Source organism: Rhinoderma darwinii, chromosome 2 (genome assembly GCF_050947455.1).
Source record: "Rhinoderma darwinii isolate aRhiDar2 chromosome 2, aRhiDar2.hap1, whole genome shotgun sequence".
Taxonomy (NCBI): domain Eukaryota; kingdom Metazoa; phylum Chordata; class Amphibia; order Anura; family Rhinodermatidae; genus Rhinoderma; species Rhinoderma darwinii.
Window position 1 is genome coordinate 107,965,427 of NC_134688.1, and position 24,259 is coordinate 107,989,685.

A 24,259-nucleotide genomic window follows, 5' to 3' on the forward strand; every position below is an offset into this window, starting at 1 on the left:
CAGCCAGGACGGGATGTCCATTCACAATCCCGACACTTCGCGAACGTTTCTGTGGTACTTACAGCAGAGCAAAGAGTAATCTCGCTGTAACCTTTTACATCATTTACAGCGAGATCTCGCGAGATTACACTTGCTCTGCTGTAAGTACCACAGAAACGTTAGCGCAGAGCAAGCGTAATCTCGCGAGATCTCGCTGTAAATGATGTAAAAGGTTACAGCGAGATTACTCTTTGCTCTGCTGTAAGTACCACAGAAACGTTCGCGAAGTGTCGGGATTGTGAATGGACATCCCGTCCTGGCTGGAAGGAATGTCTATTCACTGTCAAGACACTACAGTAACGTTAATGTGTCAGTATAAAACAGCACATAGTGAATAATAGTGTCACTATACGCTGACTAAATGAATGGAGAGAAGTGCATGATGCTGATTGGTCAGCGTCATACACTCCTATACAACGCCCAGTTGGTCAATAGTAAAACACGCCCCGTTGTCCATTAAGAAACGAATTAGCATAAAGCTAAAATCGCTAATAACGTGGTGGAAATGATAGTTTTTCTAAATAAAAAGCACTGCTGTCACCCACATTATAGCACCCATCTTCTTATGTAGGAGATACGGCACTTATAATGTGGTAGTCTCTTTAATGTTTTTAATTATGCCCTGTTAGGCCGAGTTCTCATATGTCTGGCCATCCTTCATAGTTTCTCCCTGGTGTGGTACAGAAACTCTGAGGTAAAACTGATGCCGGAACTGATCCCATGCTTGCCTATGGGACCGTTTCTTGCATCGGTTGCATCCGATTTAGCACTGGAAGTCAACCTTCGCCATACAGAAATACAGTACGTTGCATAATTTTTCTGCCTGGCTATAGATGATGGACCAGTGCACAAGTGTCGTCAGTTTTGTTCGGTTTAGGCTGGACTGGCAGGACGCAACTGATATGTGAACCCACCCTTAGGATGTCAGTTCTGCTGGCCAGCAATTCCAGAAGCCAGACCAACTGATCAGGTGTTAGAGAAGGGGGTGTCTTCATGACACAAGCCCTGTAATGAGTTCACTCTGGACTGTTTGGTAGTGGTATGTTCGTGTCAATGGTCAGCTTTAGGTTATGTGGCATCTATAGCATATGTCAGGGGTAGGCGGCCTTTGTTGTATTGCGTGCCGATATAAAAAAAACTGTGTGCCATGCCACGTATAAGACAAACTGTTACGGTGTATGTGACCTAAAACATTTTGTTAATTAAACTTACTTTTCAGTGTGACCCTTGTCCCTGATTTTCTTTGCAAGCTGATCCATCTGTGGCGCATACGAAGTGACTGAACACAATCTGGGGGGGCGCAAATAGGAGAGACTGCGGCTACGATACACCTGCTAGGGGGAACTTTACACAGGACAGACTGCGGCTACTAAATAACAGCTTGAGGGTGCTGCACAGGGGGGCGCAACTGAACACCAGCTTGGGTGCGCACATAACATAGGAGAGACCGCGGCTACTAAACACTGGCTTGGGGTGGTGCACATAAGAGAGAGAGCTGCTGACTTCTTTTCTTTTACCGAGCGGTTACTAAACTCCATCCTTGTGGTGCTGATCACTAGGAGAAAGCCCTTAATTATGCACTTGGTGACGCTGAACACCAGGAGAGAACTGTACAGCGTTGTGTGCTTGCCAAGTGTTCAGTAGTGACAAACAATGAAGAACTGCTCTCTCTCCTGGTAAACAGCACTGCCAAATGCATAATGAAGCTGGGAGAAGGAAGTGTGCCAGCAAACCATGCTCCACATGCCCGCTGTGGCACTGGTGCCATGGATTGCTGATCCCTGGCGTATGCTAAGAAGTCTGTTCTAAAATTAATCAGAAAAGCAAAGCAATGACTGTCACTACATGTGGTTCTAGACTGAAGAGTTTATATTTATCTCTCCTCAATTTTAGAAATGCCTGGTGAAGCCACAGAAACAGTCCCTTTTGCGGAGCAAGAACTCCACCAGCCACAAGTAGAGACGGGTAAGTGCATGACTGTTGCCTCACATTCTAGCTCATTCATCAGACGACCACTCCCATAGCCCGTCTATGATCTCTGGCTTCGTCATGTACTCTTCAGTGGTTATGTAACATTTCTGCAAATGGACATGTGACAATTTGAGATGATGGTGGAGAGTTGTTGATGAATGAGTGGAAACTGCAGATCTGACCTGCGTGCACATTGGGGTGTGACATATCGCTGTACTCGTATAAATAATAATGCTTGCATTTCACGTGCACTGATCTGGTTACGCTGCACGTTGTTGCTGTTTTTTTTAATTTATTTTTTTTGTTTTTATTTTTTAGTAAAGGCTTGTATGCTTTGAGAGCCGTCTAGTTTGGGAACTTTGCCTATACGAATTGCTTGTTTTTTGTAGGTGTAGCGCATAATGATTTTTTTATAGCCCCTCATGTCATGTTCTGTATAAAAGCTTTTCGCAGCTAGTGTGGACTTGTTAAATTATGATTGATTTCATATTTCCACCAATTGAATATTCTTTACTAGGACTGTTTTGGATGGTAGTGAGAACTTGAATTCCATACCGTCATAGTCCTAGATTCTCTACTGGTTTAAATGATGGTGGGAAGTTGGACAATGGTAACAAGTGCTTGACTCTTCAGTAAAACGTACAGGAATAAAAGATTCTGGTTTACAGCTAGAGGGGGGGGCTTATGACTCGCTTTATATTTGACTGACTATATTTAAAGCTTTAATTTAAAGACTTTGTTTTCACCTCTAACTACTAGCGCTGGTGTGTGTTTTTTCCAAGCATGTGGTTGCGGGTACAATAATCAGTAGTTGAATTCTTGTATGTTCACCTGTTGCTGATATTGCAGTAACTTCTCCCTCAACCATTGGTGAGGCTGCTGCACCTACAGACGTGGCTGTAGTAGCTCAGGAGAAAAAACCTGTGTCTCAGACCTCCGAGATGGCTAGTAAGGCTTCTCAGATGGCACAAGCTGAAGCCGCTCCTGTGCCTTCAGGTAGGTATCGATCTATGGGTGACAAAAATGTGTTTGCTCTAACATCTACTTATTTCAAGTTTTGCGGTCACAGGAGACAGGCATGAATTGGTTATACAGAAATCTGGTCTTTACATCCCACCAGCAGGATTGATCTAGAGAAATAACTCTGTTGCAGCCGCGTGCAGAAGACTGCACTGTAAATTCATTATGCAAGAAATTCTAGTACCTTTTGGCTCCACTTTAGGCATTATTTTTTTTATTTTTCTTGTCACCTCATTCAGTTTACATTTTTTATTCTCTTTAAAAAAAAAACTCCACCACTCTTGTCTGCTAATCTCCTTTGTGGGAAAGTGCTGAGTTAGTACATCTATTGAAGCGTTTACTTCAGTGTACAGTCTGCTGATCACAACCTATCTTTTGTCACTGGCTTTACACTGTACAGCTTTTTTGGGATGTATGCTTGAAGAGTAAGTCCATGGGATGCCACTGGTCTTTGCAGGTCGAGCCACGGTGCTTGGTTGTATTGCATTGAATATTTTAATTGATAGTAAGTTACTGCCTTTATATTTACTATTTTGAGACAAATCTATATTAACATTATAAACCTTTTAAACGCCCTACAATTCTTGGTCAGTATTTTTATTTTTCTTATCGGTTATGTCAACAGCATCCTCCAGTTATACTAGGACACTGCTATGTAATTAAACGGGTATAGACAGACGTACGTGTATATGGCTAGTCATATGGTGGTCAAGTAGTCAACCTTCAACCAAGTTAGCAAGAAGTAAGCCACTTCTTAATGTTAATACGCTGTGAACATTTACAACACCTTCTTAATATGGTGTAAAATCATGCCAAAAAAGCATGGACCTGAGGGTTGTGAGGTAGGGCCTCTACTTCATTCTGCCCTCCAAGAGGGCAGCATAAACTGACTGGCAGGTTCCCTTCAAGTCCTGTAAGTGTGAGGTGGGGCCTCCATGGATCAGACTTGATGCTCTATTAAATTGAGATCTGGGGAATTTGGAGGCCAAGTTAATACCTTGAACTTTGTCGTGTTTCTCCAACCATTCCTGAACAATTTCTGAAGTTTGTCAGAGCACATTTTCCTGCTGAAAAGGCCCATTGCCATAAGGTATACAGTTGCCATGAAGGGGTTTACTTGGTCTGAAACAATGTTTATGAAGGTGGTATGTGTCAAAGTAACATCCACGTGAATGCCAGGACCCAAGGTTTCCCATCAGAGCATTGTTCAGAGTGTCACACTGCCTCCGCTGGTTTGCGGTCTTCCCATACATCACCCTAGTGCCATCTCACCAGGTAAGCGGTGCATGTGGCGGTCCATGTGATATAAAGGAAAATGTGATTCATCAGACCAGTTCCGATGCTCGTGTGTTCATTGTAGGTGCTTTTGGCAGTGTTCACGGGTCAGCGTGGGCACTCTGACCGGCCTGCGGCTATGAGGCCCTAAATGCAGCAAGCTGTGGGGCAATGTGCCTTCTGACATCTTTCTGTCATAGCCAGCAGTAACTTTTTAAGCAACTTATTCAACAGTAGCTCTTTTGTGGGATCAGACTAGCTAGCCTTTCCTCCTAAACATCAATGAGCCTTGAGTGCCAATGACCCTGTCACTTGTTGTCCTTTCTTTAATCACTTTTGGTAGGGTCTAGCCATCACAATCTGGCTCATGTCAGTCACTCAGATCCTTACGCTTGCCTGTTTTTCCTGCTTTCAAAACATGAACTTTATGAACTAACTGTCCAATTTGCAGCTTAATATATCCCACCCCTTGACAGGTGACATTGTAACAAGATAATTAATGCTGTTCACTTCACATGTCAGTGGTTTTAATGTTATGGCTGAGCGGTATATATCGGAGTACAATGACCACTTTCTGCGTGTGGTGTGAAGTAGATTCACTTTATTTTGTAACTATAAGGATAGTTTTGCGTTATCTTTTGTCAATCTATTTAGTCGCAGATGGCGTTACCCTTCCTTCTGGTGCACCTACACCCATTGAAACTCAACCTCCAGGTAGGATGGTAGTGTCGCTGCCTTCTTTACTAATAGTCTGCCGTGTTCAGTTGGAAACTAACCTTGCCAGATGTAGCTTTTATAGTGGTGCTGAACATTGTCTAAAATCACAACTTCTGTTACTACAATGTAAAACTTTTCTTGTTCAGGTATTTTTATTATCAATTTGTTAAAAATGGCTCAACCAGCCACTACTTCCAAGAAAACAGGCATAAGCAAGTGCTAGACGAAAAGGGAAGTGTCCAGGGTAATGGTATGTTTCAAAACACCCAGGACTAACTCTCCCTATTTATGATATATTGATTCGCTACACTCTTGCCAAAAATGTCAATGTATCAAGATCCTACGCGTTTCAGCATTGTCACTAAAGCAATACCTCATCAGGGATTGATAAACATAGGTAGTTAAATTCTAAAGATAGAACACTGGATAGCACTGTTTGTGTGCTTATTTTAACCTCCAGCCACGTATACGGCTCTGATGTACTGGCCGCACACGCGCCGGAGAAATCATGGGCTTTTAAGGTTAAGAGCCCGCCCTTCCGACGTCGTCATCGGGGGCAGCCGCCAATCCAAGTTCGACACGGCACAGCTGTGACGTGCAGGAGGCGGCTTGCCTCCTTCTTGCCGACCAATCGGGGCGTCCGGACAACACGAGTGTACATAGTAACCAGGGGACGCTAAACGCGGCTCCTGTAATGTCAATCGACAAAAACACAGAGTGAATGGGTAACGATCATGTTCCCCTCCTGTACTCACCACCACTGTCCCACGCAACCAGGCACATTGAAGGAACAAGTGGGACATAACGCACTCACCAGGGGCAAATCTCGGGGCACGGACTGTCAAATCAATGACTACGTTGTCCCGCACCGTAGATACACATTAAGCCACAGAGTTCTTAAGAATGGCAACGGCCCTGGATATCATAGATCAGATTGCCCATACAAGACCAGTAAGGATAGATATGTTAACAACCAAGGGGCGCTGTTCCGAAAAGAGTCACTAAATGACCCCCTATAGTTGCCCAGAGGCGCCCCGTCAAAAAACAACTAGGGCGCTCGGTCATACCCCAAAATTAGAGAAAACAGGAGTAGGAAATTTGTTCATTCAGGCCATGAGGGTTGATGGTCTGCAAGCGGAAAATCCATTCCGCCTCTTTTTGTAGAATCTTTCTATCCAGATTCCCCCCTCTCAGGAGTGGTCTAACGTGTTCGATTCCCTGAAAGGCCAGAACTGTGGAATCCCCATCATGGCATGACCACACATGTCGCGCCACCGGGGTGTCCACTTTCCTTCTGACATCCCCTATGTGGTCGCGAATCCTCCTCCTGAACTCCCTACCAGTCTTACCCACGTATTGTAGACCACACTTACATGTGATAAGATAAACAATTCCTTTCGTCTTACAATTAATGAATGACCTGTTGTCAAAAATTCTTCCAGTTTTAGTGCTCGTAAATTTCCTACTGCACAATACAGACTCGCAAGCTTTACATGTCCCGCATCTAAAGGTCCCTTCAGTACTCTTCAACCAAGTGTTGACCTGAGTCTGCGGTTGTAAATGGCTGTGAACAAGACGATCCCTCAGGTTGCGTCCCCTCCTGTATGTTATCAGAGGGTAATCCCCCACCAGGTCCCCTACGTCCGGGTCAGCTTTTAAGATACCCCAAAATTGTTTAAGGACTTCCCTCACCTCCCTGTTCGCCGAATCGAAGGTACCTATCATCCTGATGGATTCCTCTTCCATTTTTTTCGGTTTAGGGTTTAGGAGGTCATTCCTATTGCAGCCCAGGGCATTCTGAAATGCCCCTTTTAGTACATTCCTGGGGTATCCCCTGTGTCTAAATCTGTTCTCCAGCTCCCGTGCAGAGACCCTGAAGTCGGTGATAGTCGAGCAGTTTCGGCGTGCCCTGAGATATTGGCCCTTCGGTATTCCTCTTTTGAGGTTTGTCGGGTGCCAACTTTCCCAGCGCAACAAACTGTTCGTTGCCGTTTCCTTGCGGTACATGTTCGTCTGTATGGTTCCAGAATCCGTCTTGGAGATCAAAATATCCAGGAACGTAATTTTAGTATCCTGGATTTCAGAAGTAAAAAAGAGTCCCAGCTCATTAGCATTCAAGACCTCAACAAATTCCTGAAACTCCCCCTTAGTGCCAGTCCAGAGGATCAGCACGTCATCAATAAATCTGATCCAGAGTAATATATAGGCTGACCATCTATCCATTAGTTCACTAAACACAACTTCCTTTTCCCACCATCCCAAGTATAGATTGGCAAAGGTGGGGGCACAAGGGCTGCCCATGGCCACCCCGCGGAGCTGATGGTAGATCTTTTTATCAAATAAAAAGAAGTTGTGTTCTAGGACAAATCTCAGCAGATCAATGATGAACTTATTATGGGCCTGGTACTGTGTTCCTTTGTCCCTCAGGAAGTATTCAACAGCTCTACATCCGTGATTGTGTGGGATGGAGCTGTACAGAGACTCTACGTCTAGGGACGCTAGCAGCACACCATGATCACAGCGTATACCCTCCAACCTTCTCAGCACATCCATGGTGTCCCTCACATAAGATGGCAGGGACACCACAAAAGGTCTAAGGACCTTGTCCAGGTATAGGCTGGAATTCTGCGTCAGGCTGTTGATCCCCGACACAATAGGGCGGCCTTTAAGGGGAGTTACCCCTTTGTGCACCTTTGGGAGACTGTAGAAGGTTGCTGTCTGTGGGTGTTCCGTCAGCATAAAATTCATTTCCTGGTGGGGGATTACCCTCTGATAACATACAGGAGGGGACGCAACCTGAGGGATCGTCTTGTTCACAGCCATTTACAACCGCAGACTCAGGTCAACACTTGGTTGAAGAGTACTGAAGGGACCTTTAGATGCGGGACATGTAAAGCTTGCGAGTCTGTATTGTGCAGTAGGAAATTTACGAGCACTAAAACTGGAAGAATTTTTGACAACAGGTCATTCATTAATTGTAAGACGAAAGGAATTGTTTATCTTATCACATGTAAGTGTGGTCTACAATACGTGGGTAAGACTGGTAGGGAGTTCAGGAGGAGGATTCGCGACCACATAGGGGATGTCAGAAGGAAAGTGGACACCCCGGTGGCGCGACATGTGTGGTCATGCCATGATGGGGATTCCACAGTTCTGGCCTTTCAGGGAATCGAACACGTTAGACCACTCCTGAGAGGGGGGAATCTGGATAGAAAGATTCTACAAAAAGAGGCGGAATGGATTTTCCGCTTGCAGACCATCAACCCTCATGGCCTGAATGAACAAATTTCCTACTCCTGTTTTCTCTAATTTTGGGGTATGACCGAGCGCCCTAGTTGTTTTTTGACGGGGCGCCTCTGGGCAACTATAGGGGGTCATTTAGTGACTCTTTTCGGAACAGCGCCCCTTGGTTGTTAACATATCTATCCTTACTGGTCTTGTATGGGCAATCTGATCTATGATATCCAGGGCCGTTGCCATTCTTAAGAACTCTGTGGCTTAATGTGTATCTACGGTGCGGGACAACGTAGTCATTGATTTGACAGTCCGTGCCCCGAGATTTGCCCCTGGTGAGTGCGTTATGTCCCACTTGTTCCTTCAATGTGCCTGGTTGCGTGGGACAGTGGTGGTGAGTACAGGAGGGGAACATGATCGTTACCCATTCACTCTGTGTTTTTGTCGATTGACATTACAGGAGCCGCGTTTAGCGTCCCCTGGTTACTATGTACACTCGTGTTGTCCGGACGCCCTGATTGGTCGGCAAGAAGGAGGCAAGCCGCCTCCTGCACGTCACAGCTGTGCCGTGTCGAACTTGGATTGGCGGCTGCCCCCGATGACGACGTCGGAAGGGCGGGCTCTTAACCTTAAAAGCCCATGATTTCTCCGGCGCGTGTGCGGCCAGTACATCAGAGCCGTATACGTGGCTGGAGGTTAAAATAAGCACACAAACAGTGCTATCCAGTGTTCTATCTTTAGAATTTAACTACCTATGTTTATCAATCCCTGATGAGGTATTGCTTTAGTGACAATGCTGAAACGCGTAGGATCTTGATACATTGACATTTTTGGCAAGAGTGTAGCGAATCAATATATCATAAATAGGGAGAGTTAGTCCTGGGTGTTTTGAAACATACCATTACCCTGGACACTTCCCTTTTCGTCTAGCACTTGCTTATGCCTGTTTTCTTGGAAGTAGTGGCTGGTTGAGCCATTTTTAACAAATTGATAATAAAAATATTTTAATCGTTCTTTCAGGCGGTGAATCTACTAATTAATGTTTATGAACGACATCATATATCGAAACTACAGTGAATTTTTTTCTTGTTCAGGCATCAAGTGCATCAGCTATTTGAATGTATTAGATGGCATCTCCTGCATGTAGTGTTGTCTTTGTATAACATGAGCCTTCATTTTATGAATTTGGAAGGGTAGTAATAAATATAGCATTATTCCACCAGCAAGCCATATCTTGTGTTTTGGGTGCTGGAGATTACAGGGAAGAATAGTGCCATGGGCAACCTTCTAGAGCGGCGTAAGGGTATGTGCACACGTAGTGACCAAAAACGTCTGAAAATACAGAGCTGTTTTCAAGGGAAAACAGCCCCTGCTTTTCAGACGTTTTTTGAGCAACTCGCGTTTTTCGCTGCGTTTTTTACAGACGTTTTTGGAGCTGTTTTCATTGGAGTCTATGAGAAAACCGCTCCAAAAACGTCCAAAGAAGTGTCCTGCACTTCTTTTGACGAGGCTGTATTTTTACGCGTCGTCGTTTGACAGCTGTCAAACGACGACACGTAACTGACAGGTTGTCTGCACAGTACGTCGGCAAACCCATTCAAATGAATGGGCAGATGTTTGCCGACGTATTGTAGCCTTATTTTCAGACGTAAAACAAGGCATAATACGCCTCGTTTACGTCTGAAAATAGGTCGTGTGAACCCAGCCTTATTGTAATAAAGGCCGTTTGCTGTCACTGCTTTTGTTTTTAAAGGGGTTTTCCCATCGGGCATTTTTCTGGCATATTCACTGGATATGTCAGATAGATGCGGGTCCCACCACTGGGACCTGCACCGCTCTCTAGAACGGGGCCACCTAAACCCGTTCTACCGCTCTGTTCCCGCTGAAACTTGTGATTTCCGAACTTGTTAGATGAAGACAGCGTAGCTCGCTGAGCTACGTTGTTTCTGTAACTCCTATAGTAGTGAATGGCCGTTATGAAAATAGCGTAGCATGCGAGCTACTTCAGTGGCTGTTGAATCATGTATTGATATTTTCATTACAATATTTGTTAAAGATTTTGCCAAAATGGCTATTTAAAGAGAACCTTTCATCTCGCCTTACATGTGCAGCATGTAATGGGGAGGGCTGAACAAACCCTGGGGCACGTTACTGGTTTTTTTCTACCTCCCTCCATTATTGAGATCTCGGTGCCGTTATATTTGGCGCCCAATATTTAAATAACCCCCTGAACTGTAAACGGGGCGTTTACTGGCAAGCGGGCATGTTACTATGGCTGTGACACTGTCCAATCAGATATGGACAGTATTACAGCAAGAGCGAGGAGTGTGTGCGCACGCGCTCTCACTATTCAGCTTTCAAGATTAGTCTGCCGAACTGGCATGGGGGTGTGTCACTGCTACGGACCGTGTAAGAGCTGTGGAGAGGAGAGCGCGCGCTCGTCTCTTCAGCTCTTGCGAGAGATCAGTCTTGTATTGTCTGCCGAACTGGCAAGAGGGGGCGTGTCTCTGCTACGGACAGTGTAAGTGCTCCCCAGCTCTTACACTGTCCCCATCAGTGGCACCACCTTGCCAGCTCGGGTGAAAAGACTGATCTTCAAAGCTGAAGAGTGAGAGAGCGTGCGTGCGCCAGTACACGCCCCGTTGACAGTTCAGGGGGTTATTTAAATATCGGGCGCCAAATATAAAGGCACCGATATCTAAATAACGGAGGGAGGTAGATAAAAAAATGTAAAGTGCCTGGGTTTGTCCAGCCCTCCCCATTACATGCTGCACATGTATGGGGAGGTGAAAGGTTCTCTTTAAGGAATTTTGCATGAATTGGGAATCTGGACCCATGATACTGCCACCCTGTAGTAGTTATTCCATTTCAGGTTAAAGAGGCTCTGTCACCAGATTCTCAAATCCCTATCTCCTATTGCATGTGATCGGCGCTGCAATGTAGATAACAGTAACGTTTTTTTTTTTTTTATAAACTTTCATTTTTGGCCAAGTTATGAGCTATTTTATATATATATATATATATATGCTTTGAAATGGACAACTGACAACTGGGCGTGTTTTTATTCGTATGTCCAACTGGGCGTGTATTGTGTTTTTAACTGGGCGTGTTTACTTGTTTTACTAACTGGGCGTTGTGGAGAGAAGTGTATGATGCTGACGAATCAGTGACCAATCAGCATCATGCACTCCTCTCCATTCATTTACACAGCAGCATCGTTCTTACTAGAACGATGTGCAGCCACATACACAAGTGTCCTGATAATGAATACACATGACCTCCAGCCTGGACGTCATGTGTATTCAGAATTCTGACACTTCTGAATCTTTTCTGTGAGATTCCAGCAAGCCGCGCGTAATCTCGCGAGATTACGAGGTAAACGAGATTTCGTTTCCCTTGCTGGAAATCTCACAGAAAGGATTCAGAAGTGCCAGAATTCTGAATACACATGACGTCCAGGCTGGATTTCATGTGTTTTCATTATCAGGACACTTGTGTATGTGGCTGCACATCCAGCCAGGACGTGATGTGTATTCAGAATCCTGACACATCTGCAGCGTCTGTGTGATTTACAGCACAGAGATCTCGCTGTAAATGACAGTTTACAGCGTAATCTTGCGAGACTACGCCTGCTATGCTGTAACTCAGAGAAGTGGTCAGGATTCTGAATACACATCCCGTCCTGGCTGGAAGTAATGTCTATTCATTGTCAGGACACTGCAGTAATGTTAGTGTTTTTGGCTGCACATAGCGATATAGCTATATTGCTATGTGCTGTGTAAATGAATGGGGAGAAGTGTATGATGCTGATTGGTCAGCGTCATACACTCCTCTGTACAACACCCACTTGGTCAAAAAGTAAAACACATCCAGTTGTCCATTGAGAAACTCATTAGCATAAAGCTAAAATAGGTCATAACTATGTAAAAAATGATAGTTTTTCTAAATAAAAAACACTTCTGTAATCTACATTAGTGCCGATCATATTATGTACAAGATAGGCCACTTATAATGTGGTGACAGAGCATCTTTAAACCGCATGTGCAATAATGTGTCTTCATATTGATAGTTTTACTCCGTTGGGGAAAGATAAGTGACTTTTCCAATAGAAGGAAATCTAAAAAAATATTGGTCAGAATCTTGCAGCCTGTGGCTACAATTGATTTGATTTGGAAGAGACATTATAAAATGTAGTGTCATTCTATCCTATTTATTAACTTTAAAGAGAACCTTTCACCTGCCCATGCATGCGCAGCTGAGTAATAGGCACTGCTGCACAAACCTAGTCTCGCTTTAAAAAAAATAAAAAAATTCTATCCTCCTCTGTTATTTACGTATCGGTGTCGATACATTTGGCGCCAGATATGTAAATAACCCGCTGAACGATCAATAGGGCGTGTAAATGGTATGGGGTCGTGTTACTTATCGCTCTGACACTGTCCAATCAGCTACGGACAGTGTCAGGGCGGCTTTTGCTGTGATCTCTCTCACAAGATCACCCAGTCTAGTCGTCCTCCAGGGAGCGTTCGTGCGCACATCTCCCGCCGCCACGGAACAGAAGACGAGGAGAAGATCTAGTCACATGCCTGGATGTAAGTAGATCTTCTCCTAGTCTTCCGTGGCGCCGGGAGTATCGTTGGGAGCGGCGACAGCTGTTCGCATGCTCTCTGCAGAACGACAAGACTTTGATCTCGCGAGAGAGATCACACAGCACAAGCCGCTCTGACACTGTCCGTAGCTGATTGGACAGTGTCAGAGCGATGAGTAGCACGCCCCCATTTTTAAAGTGAGACCAGGTTTGTGCAGCACTGCCTATTACAGGGTGCACTCAGCTGCTCGTGTATGGGCAGGTGACAGGTTCTCTTTAAAGGAACAGTGTCATCACCCAAAAAAATTTTCATATGTTCAAGATGTTAGTGCTTTATTAAAAGCATTTATATTTATTTGTGTGTTTGTGTTTTACTTTTTCTTATTTTTACACTTTTTCTTCCCTATGGGGGCTGCCATTTTTTGTTCCATTTCTGTGTGTGTCGATTAACGACACATACAGACATGGAATACGGCAGCCACAGTCCCATAGGGACTGCGAACGGCTCCCGTCCCATTGACTGCAGTGTACGGCGTCTGTGTGGGAACTGCGCATGCGCCGCTCCCACACAGTCCTATTCGAAATTGGCGCCGTCCGGCGCCATTTTCCTGTGGACCGGAAGTCGCGGCCGGACAGTAATATTACTACTTCCGGTCGCGGCTTCCGGATTTGTGCACTTGCACCAGCGGCAGCAAACGGAGCGGACGGGCCGGAGGGAGCCGCGGCGGCAGGAGCAGGTAAGAGATTTCAATGTATGTTCGTGTTTGTGTGTGTTTACTACTGTATGTAAACCTACTACACTGTGGGTTAGCTCAAAAAATGGCGACACACAGTGTAGGAGGTTACATCGTTCAAACCCCTCGTTTATCCCGGCACTAGCCAGGATAAAGGAGGGGGGAATGCTGAGAGCTCACTAGAGCGAGGGCTTTTAACCCAACGTTGCAATGCTGCAATTTTGGGAACAGCTCCATCTAGTGACCAAAAATGGGTAGTATTATAAATTAGAAATAATTTATAATATTTCCTGGACTCGTGCAAAAAAATAAAAAAAATTTGAACAATGTTTAATCACCCACACACTAAATGTTTAATTTTTTTTAAAAAAACATGTTTTTCTGGCAACACATTCCCTTTAAAGATATTGTCCCAAAATAAATATCTAACTACAGGATAGATAATTGTCTGCCCCCCCCCCCCCTGCAGTGCGGAGGCACTTGACTAGAGCTTCAGTTGAGAATACACCTGCCGCTCCATTCAGTGCTGATGGAAACAGCAGAGCACTTTGCTTGGCTATTTCCACAATTTTAATAGACTTTTTATAATGGAGCCGCTGTTCCGTTCCATGTCATCCTTGCTGCGTTCAAGCAGTGGGGTCTTCGGGGCCCCCATTCTTGCAATCGCGGGAAGTCCCAGCAGTGAGGCCTCCAGCAATCAGACAATTCTTGCCTATTCTGTGGGTATGTGATAATTGTCAATTCTGGGAAAATCCCTTTAGAGGATTTGTCGCTGCTCTATGACATAAACATAGGACAGTGTACAGGCTCTCTAATCAATGTTGAAGGATACCCCACTTTAAAACAAAACATTAAGACAAAAAAAACTGCCGTACAGGAGTGATTGTAGCCCGCTGGAGTCCTAATTTTGTCATATGCCGCTTTCTATAGTTTTAGGTCTTTGATGTATCTTGATGAATCTTTCTTGTTTAGTTCCAAAAACCGAACTGCGTGTCCCTTCAGTAGAGCCTGCTGCTAAAACTAAGGCTCCAGGTATTTTTGCTTGCAGAAACCTGATTTTTGTTTGTAACAGTTTGCAGTGTTGACTAACTTTTCGCAATAGATTGTAAGAGCCTATTTCTGTATGCTGTACAAATCTGCTCCTAAATAAAGGAGCACTAAACCTAAAATTTCGATCTACAAATGTGTAGAACTGGATAAATGACAATAGTCCCAGTATGAACTTAGATGTGATCGTCAACAGCCTGATCCTGCATGTCGGACACATACAGGACCAGCGTTCACTGAAGCAGTCAGTCCTGTTAACCCTTCCCGGCTTTGACCGCTTGAAGCCGCTTCTATGTATACAGGACACATAGAAGCTGTACCTCAATGTATTTTATATATATATATATATATATATATATATATATATAACCCTTATTAAAAGCTGCATTAAATCACCTAATTGGTTTATATATATTTATTTATATATATATATATATATATTAAAAAAAAAAGTCAAACATTTACATATCCTTTAAAATGTGAGGACTTGGGTTTAGTGTCGCTTTAAATAGCACTTCTCGGCTCTCCTGATATGCTGTTTTTGGAAAATTACAATCCTGGAGCATCTTTTATCTTAGAATATTGTATTTTGTTCCTCTTATATCTTGGAAATGTGTAAGTAGACAGCTGGATGTTGGCATTCCCCCTTTTTAGAAGGCATGTCCCTACAGACTCACACTGGCCAATCATTATCAGACCGTAGAGACACCCTATTGACCAGGGGAATAGTAGGGCCTAGTTGTTAATTTACTTCTGCATTTCCAGGAGGAAGTAATAGAGGAATGGCATAATGCAAAGTTCTGACAAAAGATGCTCCAGAATTGTTTCATGCAGACTGCGAGTCTGTGTAGGGAGCTGGCAGATCCTCTTTAAACAATGACACAAGTCTACTCCTTCAGCTGTAGTGGACACATGAGCACTCCCAGAATTGACTGAGAGGGTTTGGCTCTTTAATTTGCATGTGCTTGAGACCCTTTCGGGTCAGGTCTATTTAGTGGATGCTGATAAACTAGCAAAGGGCTAGTGTACCCTCTGTTTATCGGTGCTGTTATTTTTGGCACCCGATATGTAAATAACCCCCTGAACTGTCAATGGGGCGTGTAAATGGCATGGGGTCGTGTTACTTACCGCTGTGACACTGTCCAATCTGTATGTATATATTTAATTTAGCCTCCAAAAACAAGCTTCCATCACCGGGGGTCCCTAAAGTTCCTGCCACTGACTCAAAAGCTACAGGTACTGAGAAATTAAAGAGGCAAAAATGTTAGTTAAAAGATTAGAGGACCTGTCACTAGGCCATATAATGCCAACTGTTTATCTGATCTGAATCCCGCTGTCCCCTTGATTCCAGCAACGTGTTTTGTTGTTTTTTTTGTGGTTATTTTCTTGACCCCCTCGTTATGATTCCCGAGGTGAAGCCAGCTTAATATCCACTCTAAAGTCTTGTCCCAGCATGGTCCTGCAAGATAAGGTTATCCTAGTGAAATCCCGCTCTTCATGGCCGCTCTGAAGCTTCCTCTCGCTGATCGGAAAGCGTCAGAGGCTGTGAAACTGGCTCCACCTTCAGAGAAGCTGTGTAGTTGACGCCCTGTTGGCAAACTACAGGAAATTAGCATATAGAGTGTCAACACAATGGACGGCCCATATTTCAGGAAAGGAAGAGGGGGGGGGGGTAAAAATCAAAACTACAGGATTCTGGTCAAAAACCGTTTGCATTAAACGACCTAGTGACAGGTCCTCTGTAAGTTTTCCCATAAATGAGACTTTATTTGTTTTAGCGCGAAAGAAAAAGTCTAAGTCTGGTGTACCTAAAGTTCCTGTTGCTGAATCCAAAGCATCAGGTATTATGGCTGCATGACTTTGCATGTCATACAGGGATCTAAATAATAATGCGCCAGTTACCTCTGCACATATGTGAACAACATACAATGTACTAGTTAATGTCAACCTGGCTGCGTGCAACATGTACTTGTTTTGTTTATGTAGGGGCAGATTTACTAAACTCCCTAAGACTGATAGCATAAACTTAGACTGGGCAGTCTGAAGATGCGCCAAATTTATCAGAGGCACACAGTTAGATAAATTTGGCACATCTTTCTAGGCATGCTTTTCTTTTCTTTTGATTTTGTTTGTTTGGCACAATTAAAGCCATACCCCCTTTCTCTGGAAGCCACATCTCTTTTGTAGGCGCTTTAAAATTTGGCACATTTTTTGACACTTTCTAGACGCAGACACAATAGTAAATCTGCCCCCCAATGTGTTTGCGTTGTCATTGATTTTCTGTGGCATTTTTGTTGGTAGCAAGATTATTGGAGGCCTCAGTTATGTTTTTTTTTTTTTAAGGCCTTATTCACACGAACGTGTATTACGTCCGTGCTACGCGCGTTGGAATCACACGTGTCGCATGGACTTATGTAAGTCAATGGGGCCGTTCTGACAGGTCGTGATTTTCACGCAGCTTATGTCCGCTGCGTAAAACTCACGACATGTCCTGTACTTGCCCGTGTTTCACGCAGCACGCACCCATTGTAGTCAATGGGTGCGTGTAAATCGCACACGGAAGCACTTCCGGGTGACGCATGTGATTCGCGCTACAATTAAAGAAGTGAAGGGAAACATAAAAGCCCCTCCTTCTTTACTGTTTCATAACATCAAAACAAAGTGTCATAATGATGCCGGCTGCGTGAAAATCACACAGCCACGCACCATATACAGATGCCACACTGAACTTTTGCGCGCGCAAAACGGACACGTTCATGTGAATAAGGCCTGAGTGTTATAATTCCAAAAATACATGCTAGCGTATACTCAGACTTATGATTGCATGACCACTGCAATAGTTTTCTTTTTCTTTTGATATCTTGGCTGCACAATCATTGGGCTGCAATGTCTTTTGTGTAGCCCCAGCCCTATGCGCAGCCCCTCCAGACACGGGATAGTGCATGAATTGACCTAGTTTTTGTGCTATTTGGCATTCCCAGCTGATTGTGCCAGGGGGAGGGTTGTGGTCAATGTTAGGCTATGTTCACACGGAGTATTTTGCCAAGTTTTTTGACGCGGAAACCGCGTCGCAAAACTCGGCAAAAACGGCCCGAGAACGTCTTCCCATTGACATGCTCTATCTTCGGGCTCTTCCGCCTCTGACCTCCCATTGACTTCAATGGGAGGCAGAGAAAGCGTATTTCGCGCTGTTTTATGCCCGCTGCGCTCAATGGCCGCGGGCGAAAAACGGCGTGAAAATCGGCGTGCAGGGAGGGGAAAATCTGGCTCAAAGTTCCAAACGGAATTTTGAGGCAGATTTTCCTCCCCCAAACTACTCCGTGTGAACATAGCCTTAGGCTGTGTTCACACGGAGTTTTTTGCAGGAGGAAAATTCCTCCTGCAAAAACTGCTCCAGTAGGTTTTTGCACAGTGGTTTGACAAAAACTCGTCAAAACACTCGTCAAGGTTTTTTTTCCTCTTTCTGACTGATTGAAATGGGGTTTTGGAGGCGGAAACAGCCTCAAGATGGGTCATGACGCTTCTTTTTACCGCGACACGTTTTTTTTACTCGCGGTAAAAAAACTCGTCCAACTCCGATTGAAATCAATGGGAGGCATTTTCGGGCGGTTTTTGAGGAGTATTTTGGCGCGGTTTCCGCGTCAAAAACCTCATTAAAAAAAACTCTGTGTGAACAGGGCCTTAAAGAGGCTCTGTCACCAGATTTTGTAACCCCTATCTGCTATTGCAGCAGATCGGCGCTGCAATGTAGATTACAGTAACGTTTTTATTTTTAAAAAACGAGCATTTTTGGCCAAGTTATGACCATTTTTGTATTTATGCAAATGAGGCTTGCAAAAGTACAACTGGGCGTGTTTAAAAGTAAAAGTACAACTGGGCGTGTATTATGTGCGTACATCGGGGCGTTTTTACTTCTTTTACTAGCTGGGCGTTCTGACGAGAAGTATCATCCACTTCTCTTCAGAACGCCCAGCTTCTGGCAGATCACGCTGTGACGTCACTCACAGGTCCTGCATAGTGTCAGACGAGCGAGGACACATCGGCACCAGAGGCTACAGTTGATTCTGCAGCAGCATCGGCATTTGCAGGTAAGTCGATGTAGCTACTTACCTGCAAACGCTGATGCTGCTGCAGAATCAACTGTAGCCTCTGGTGCCGATGTGTCCTCGCTCGTCTGACACTATGCAGGACCTGTGAGTGACGTCACAGCGTGATCTGCCAGAAGCTGGGCGTTGTGAAGAGAAGTGGATGATACTTCTTCTCATCAGAGCGCCCAGCTAGTAAAAGAAGCAAAAACGCCCCGATGTACGCACATAATACACGCCCAGTTGTACTTTTACTTTTCAACACGCCCACTTGGACTTTTGCAAGCCTCATTTGCATAAATACAAAAATGGTCATAACTTGGCCAAAAATGCTCGTTTTTTTAAAAATAAAAACGTTACTGTAATCTACATTGCAGCGCCGATCTGCTGCAATAGCAGATAGGGGTTACAAAATCTGGTGACAGAGCCTCTTTAAGGTTGTATGTCCTACGTACATAATATATTTGTCTGTTTAGCTCCTAAAAGAGAGACCCCTCCTACTGAGGTCCCTGTTGAGTCCATTATTGAATCCAAGGCACCAGGTACTTAATAATTGTATATGTTTATGTAGATAAATGGCAGTCTGAGTCTCAAAGTATTGTCTTGTCTGGGCATCTGAGTTCCTATTTGTCATTGGTTAGGCTTGTATGTTTCACTCTAAATATTCTTATGTTTAACTGCTAAACTAGTGACCTCTCCTGCTGTGGTCCCTGCGGAGTCCATTGCTGAATCCAAAGCACCAGGTACTTAATATGTTGATTTCACCAACAGATAACACATTTTGTTATCTTACTAGATTGCTCTTATCCTGTGCCTCCTCCCCATAGCTTCGAGCGTTTATCTCCTCAGTGTAAAAATTCTACTTCCAAGTATAGAGAATTCTAACATTTCCAAACTAGGTCGCAACTATGTCATAGCAGTGGAAATACCCTGATAGCTTGATGTGTGTAGTCCTATCCTATAGGATTAGCATATCATGCCATCGTAGTTGAGCCATGCCCCATTGAGTGCAGCCAGTTTAACCACAGGTGCGAACATGGTCCCACAGATTATCCATTCCTGGCTGGTTTTTGTTTACACTGTAACCTCTAGACTATAATGGTGCCGTTCACACATGCAGTTTATTAAGGATATTTATTTTTGCTATAGCTCCAGAAAACATGACTACTTCTAAAACTTCTGCAGCGCCTGTTGTGGATTCCAAAACTCCAGGTATTGTGTGGAAGAAATAACATGTCCCATTTAACTCTACACATCCTGTCTGTCTTGATATTTGACCCATGACTTGTGCATGAACGTCACGCAACTCAATGTAATCCTATGGACACAGAATATTCTGTAACACTTGCCTATGACAGCTTCACGTTTCCTTGTCCTTTTGTAGCACTAGCCTTAGGCCTGGTTCACATTGAGGTTTTTTTGTTTTTTTTTCCTTTTACGTCGGCTAGAGCTGATGGACAGTGATGTCAGGAGCTTTGCGATGCTTGAGTCCCCGGCTTCTATCTCTGCCCAGGGAAGCTACGTCACTGGAGCTGCCCTGGCTAGTTACATCACTGGGGCCAGAAGCCTTTGATGGATGCTACATTGGCATCTGTCACTCGTAGGCCCCCATATTCACTTATACCGCACAGATCTAATGGAGCCCAATGGACACGTTTAGCATTACATCGAGAGTACACGCTAAACGTAAAGCCAAAATGCGATGTGAACCAGGCCTTAAAGTGGCACTCGCCTCCCCCAGCGTTTACAGCAGCATTTTTTTTTTTTTTTGTTAATTTAGTTTTAAGGACACCGCCTCCTCAGACTGCCCCTTCAGTGCCGGTGGCTATTGACAAAGAGTCAGGTATTGGTATTTTTCATACAAGAACTTCTAGTATTAGGGAAGCATTTTGCTGAACGTGAAGCAAGTGTATGTGAGTTGTGGCCCCTGACGATGCTGCCCTATCAGTAGTATGGTAAATAATTGTTCTTCAGGTTATACAGCGTGTGCATGAATGTGTCTTCATAGTTCAGAGTTTTCACTCTCTTGGCAAAAGGTTTGTGTCTACCGCTAGAAACTAAAGCATGTTCATTTTGCCATATTTACATTTGAGGATAAGATGTAAAAAACAGAATCCAGCAGCTTGTGGCCAGAATGGTCTATGAAGAGACCTTCTTAAATCTAATATCCTATTATAATTTATCATTGGTTCTGTATCATTGTTGGGGTTGGCAACTTATTTAAAAAATTGCTGTCTGGGAAATTAGAGCCCTTAAATAAAACCTCTGCTGCAGACATTGATAATTTTGCTTGCTGGAGTCTGTCGTCTCGTCATATGTATCTCTATAGTGTTACACACTTTATACTCATGAATCTTTCTTGTTTAGTTCCAAAATCTGAGCTCCCTGTCCCTGTGGCTCCAGTAGAGCCTCCTGCTAATGCTAAGACTCCAGGTATTTTTTTTCTTGCCTAATTCTTCTCAGAATTTGTATTTGTATTTTTTCCGTGTGTAGGGTTGACTAATCCTTATTCCCATTGTCTTACAAACAAGCGTATTTCCTATTCGCTGCTGCAAAAACCCTATCCTAAATAATGAGGAACTGAAGTAGGGCTGGGCGATTAATCGGATTAATTCGCCCTCAAGGGTTCTGACGATTCTGTTTTTTAACTGGTTCCCAACTGCTGGCTGTGTTTTTACGGCCAGTGGTCAGGGAACTTAAAACCCGAGCCATAGACTTTTTACGGCTCCGGTTTTAATTTGCTGCCCGAGCGATCAGGCAACTGAATGTCGGATCTGCGGCAGTCAGTGAATGCCGGGGACCCCGAGGAGAGGATAGAAGCAGCTTTCACTGCTTCTATCTTCTCTGATCACTTGTACACAGCGCTCAATGCGCACTGTGTACAGGAATAGAGGCAGCGGCCGCGACTGGTCACATGATCGCCGGGTGCCGTTACTGACAGACTTCTGCTGGGTCTAGCGGCAGTTGACGCCGCTAATGATTCAGTCGGAAAACCAGAAACCTGCTGGAATGGTGACGAACGGAAACCATTAGCGATGTTTCCGTCACCATTGATATCAATGGTGACTGAAACGGAAGCTGTTTCACTTTCCATTGTGGGGTTTCACCCGACGGAACCCCGGAACAGAAAGCTAACGGTGATGTGAACAGGCCCTTAGATATACATTTTTCCACTTGTATTTATGATAAAATAAAGGATCTGCAGAGGTTAAAAGTTGTGAAGTTACGTACAATAATTATAGCGATATATGTTAGATATTTATATAAAGAAAATGTATTAAATTATCTCTTGGTATTACTGTTAAATAAACAGAAAAAAGAAAATCGAGATTTAATTTTTGAACAACATCGCCCAGCCCTAACCTGCAAACTACGTTTTCCAATACAGTCGGGAAAAAAAGTGCCAAAAGAATAATTTCCCAGCGCATAGCCTGAACGTATTCAAATAAAGAGACCTGTGCAGAGCCTAAGCTTTTTCTGTACATCATGATGGTTCTGTGGCTTTTGCCAGGAGGAATGGAGCTTGATGCTGTCAATGATTGCCTCCAGCTCCATGCAATACACCCGGTGGCAGCCGAATGCATGAGGAACGGATCTGGGGGATAAGTGTTTTCAGAGATGTCAGACCGTAGCATTTCCCCTCTTCTTATACTAGTAAACATTCATGCCCAACGGAGCCGAAGCTTGAGGGCATGTTCACGCGGCTTATTTTTAGGCGTATGTTGACGCGTAAAACTCTTGTATTCCGCTCTAAAATACGCTTGAAAAACGACTGCAGACAATTTCCCGTTGATTTCTGAGGCTTATGCTGCTGAAATAAAAGCCTCGTAAAAATATGACTTGTAAAAAGTGGCATTCTTGAGGTGTTTTTGGAGCTGTTTTTCCATGGACACTATAAAAATAAAATGTGAACAATACACTTCTAAATGCGCTTGCAACCACCAAAATCGCTCCAAAGCTGCCTGGATTCAGAGGTTTTCTCTTGAAATCAGGCCCCGGTTTGGCTAAAAAAAAACGCATGCAAAATCTGCACTGTGGGCACCGAGCCTTAATGTTTATTGGGAAGTTGGGGGCTTTCGATCTTGTTTTAGGGCCTGTTCACATCACCGTTGCCCTTCCGTTGAGGGGTTCTGTCGGAGGTTTCAGTCCGGTTAACCCCTCAAATGAAAGGCAAAAGCAAACCTAGGCTTCCATTTCCCTCACTATTGATATCTATGGTGACGGAAACATTGCTTAAGGTTTCCGTTTGTTACCGTTGTGACAGGGTTCCGTTGTTTTTGACTGAATTAATAGTGCAGTTGACTGCGCTATTGATTCCGTCAAGACAGAACCCTGTCACAACGGTGACAAACGGAAACCTTTAGCAACCATTGATATCAATGGTGAGGCAAACGGAAGCTTAGGTTTCCATTTGCCTTTCCATTGAAGGGTTAACCAGACGGAAACCTCAGACGGAACCCCTCAACGGAAGGGCAAAGGTGATGTGAATAGGCCATTAACTGACCTTTCACGGCTTGTAAATTAGCTAAACAATGTATTGTGCAACCAAAACTAGCCGTAATAGGTAAAAAAAACTAAATATAGGTATAAAACAAAACCGGAAAAAGCCTGCAGCCACCTGCATGTGTCCATAGCCAGGGATTGGATTCACTGAGTGAAGATATATTGTTTTTTTGCTTTAGCTCCAGAAAATAAAACCACTTCTGAAACTCCTGCAGCGCCTGTTGTGGATTCCAAAACTCCAGGTATTGTGTGCAGTGTGGGAGAAATAACATGCAGCGTTCAGTCTTCTCAGTATAGGGAAACCTAACATTGCCATACTAGGTCACAGCTATAATGTGGATAGTCGTGCAAAGATCTGAATAGGTTGATGTGTGTAGTTCTATCCTATAGGATTAGCATATCATGCCCTTGTAGTTGAGCCATGCCCATTGGGTGAAGCCAGTTTGACCATAGTTGCTAACATGGTCACACAGATTATCCATTCCTGGCTGTTTTTTGTTTACAATGTAACCTCTAGACTATAATGGTGTCGTTCACACATGCAGTTTATTAAGGATATTTATTTTTGCTATAGCTCCAGAAAACATGGCTACTTCTAAAACCTCTGCAGCGCCTGTTGTGGATTCTAAAACTCCAGGTATTGTGTGGAAGAAATAACATGCGCCATTCACTCCCATTTAACTCTTCACTTCCTGTAAATTTTGATATTTGCCCGAGGATTTGTGCATGAAGGTCACACAACTCAATGTAATCCTATGGACACTGAACATTCTGTAACTGTTGCCTATAACAGCTTCACGCTTCCGTGGTCTCTTGTAGCACCAGTATTGGGCCTGGTTCACATCGTGGTTTTTTGTTTTTTTTCCTCCTATCAGAGATATGTTAGCTGGAGCCGATGGACAGTGAGGCCAGGAGCTTTGTGAAGCCAGGGTCCCTGGCTTTTATCTCTGCTGCCCAGGCGAATCTACATCACCGGAGCTTCCCTGGGGTAGTGCCAGTGGTGTAACCAGCCAGTTACATCACTGGGGCTACCCCCCCAGATAAGC

At 44.1% G+C, this 24,259-nt stretch overlaps 1 protein-coding gene across 50 annotated transcripts in view; it reads left to right on the top strand.

The window, feature by feature from the left end:
- The window catches only part of NACA (nascent polypeptide associated complex subunit alpha), a 495,234-nt gene that overhangs the window by 438,385 nt on the left and 32,590 nt on the right, over positions 1-24,259 (top strand). For 20 of the 50 annotated variants that reach the window (XM_075852028.1, XM_075852026.1, XM_075852035.1 and 17 more), the window contains exons 2-14: positions 1,933-2,004; positions 2,860-3,006; positions 4,960-5,019; positions 14,551-14,610; positions 15,796-15,861; positions 16,404-16,466; positions 19,187-19,252; positions 19,400-19,453; positions 19,860-19,922; positions 20,491-20,553; positions 21,078-21,143; positions 23,393-23,455; positions 23,788-23,850. In XM_075852028.1, the coding sequence (XP_075708143.1) occupies positions 1,935-2,004; positions 2,860-3,006; positions 4,960-5,019; positions 14,551-14,610; positions 15,796-15,861; positions 16,404-16,466; positions 19,187-19,252; positions 19,400-19,453; positions 19,860-19,922; positions 20,491-20,553; positions 21,078-21,143; positions 23,393-23,455; positions 23,788-23,850 (904 nt within the window). In that variant the 5' untranslated portion in view covers positions 1,933-1,934. The remainder of the gene's footprint in view (positions 1-1,932; positions 2,005-2,859; positions 3,007-4,959; positions 5,020-14,550; positions 14,611-15,795; positions 15,862-16,403; positions 16,467-19,186; positions 19,253-19,399; positions 19,454-19,859; positions 19,923-20,490; positions 20,554-21,077; positions 21,144-23,392; positions 23,456-23,787; positions 23,851-24,259) is intronic. The other 30 variants (XM_075852052.1, XM_075852050.1, XM_075852051.1 and 27 more) reach the window with 24 other exon arrangements.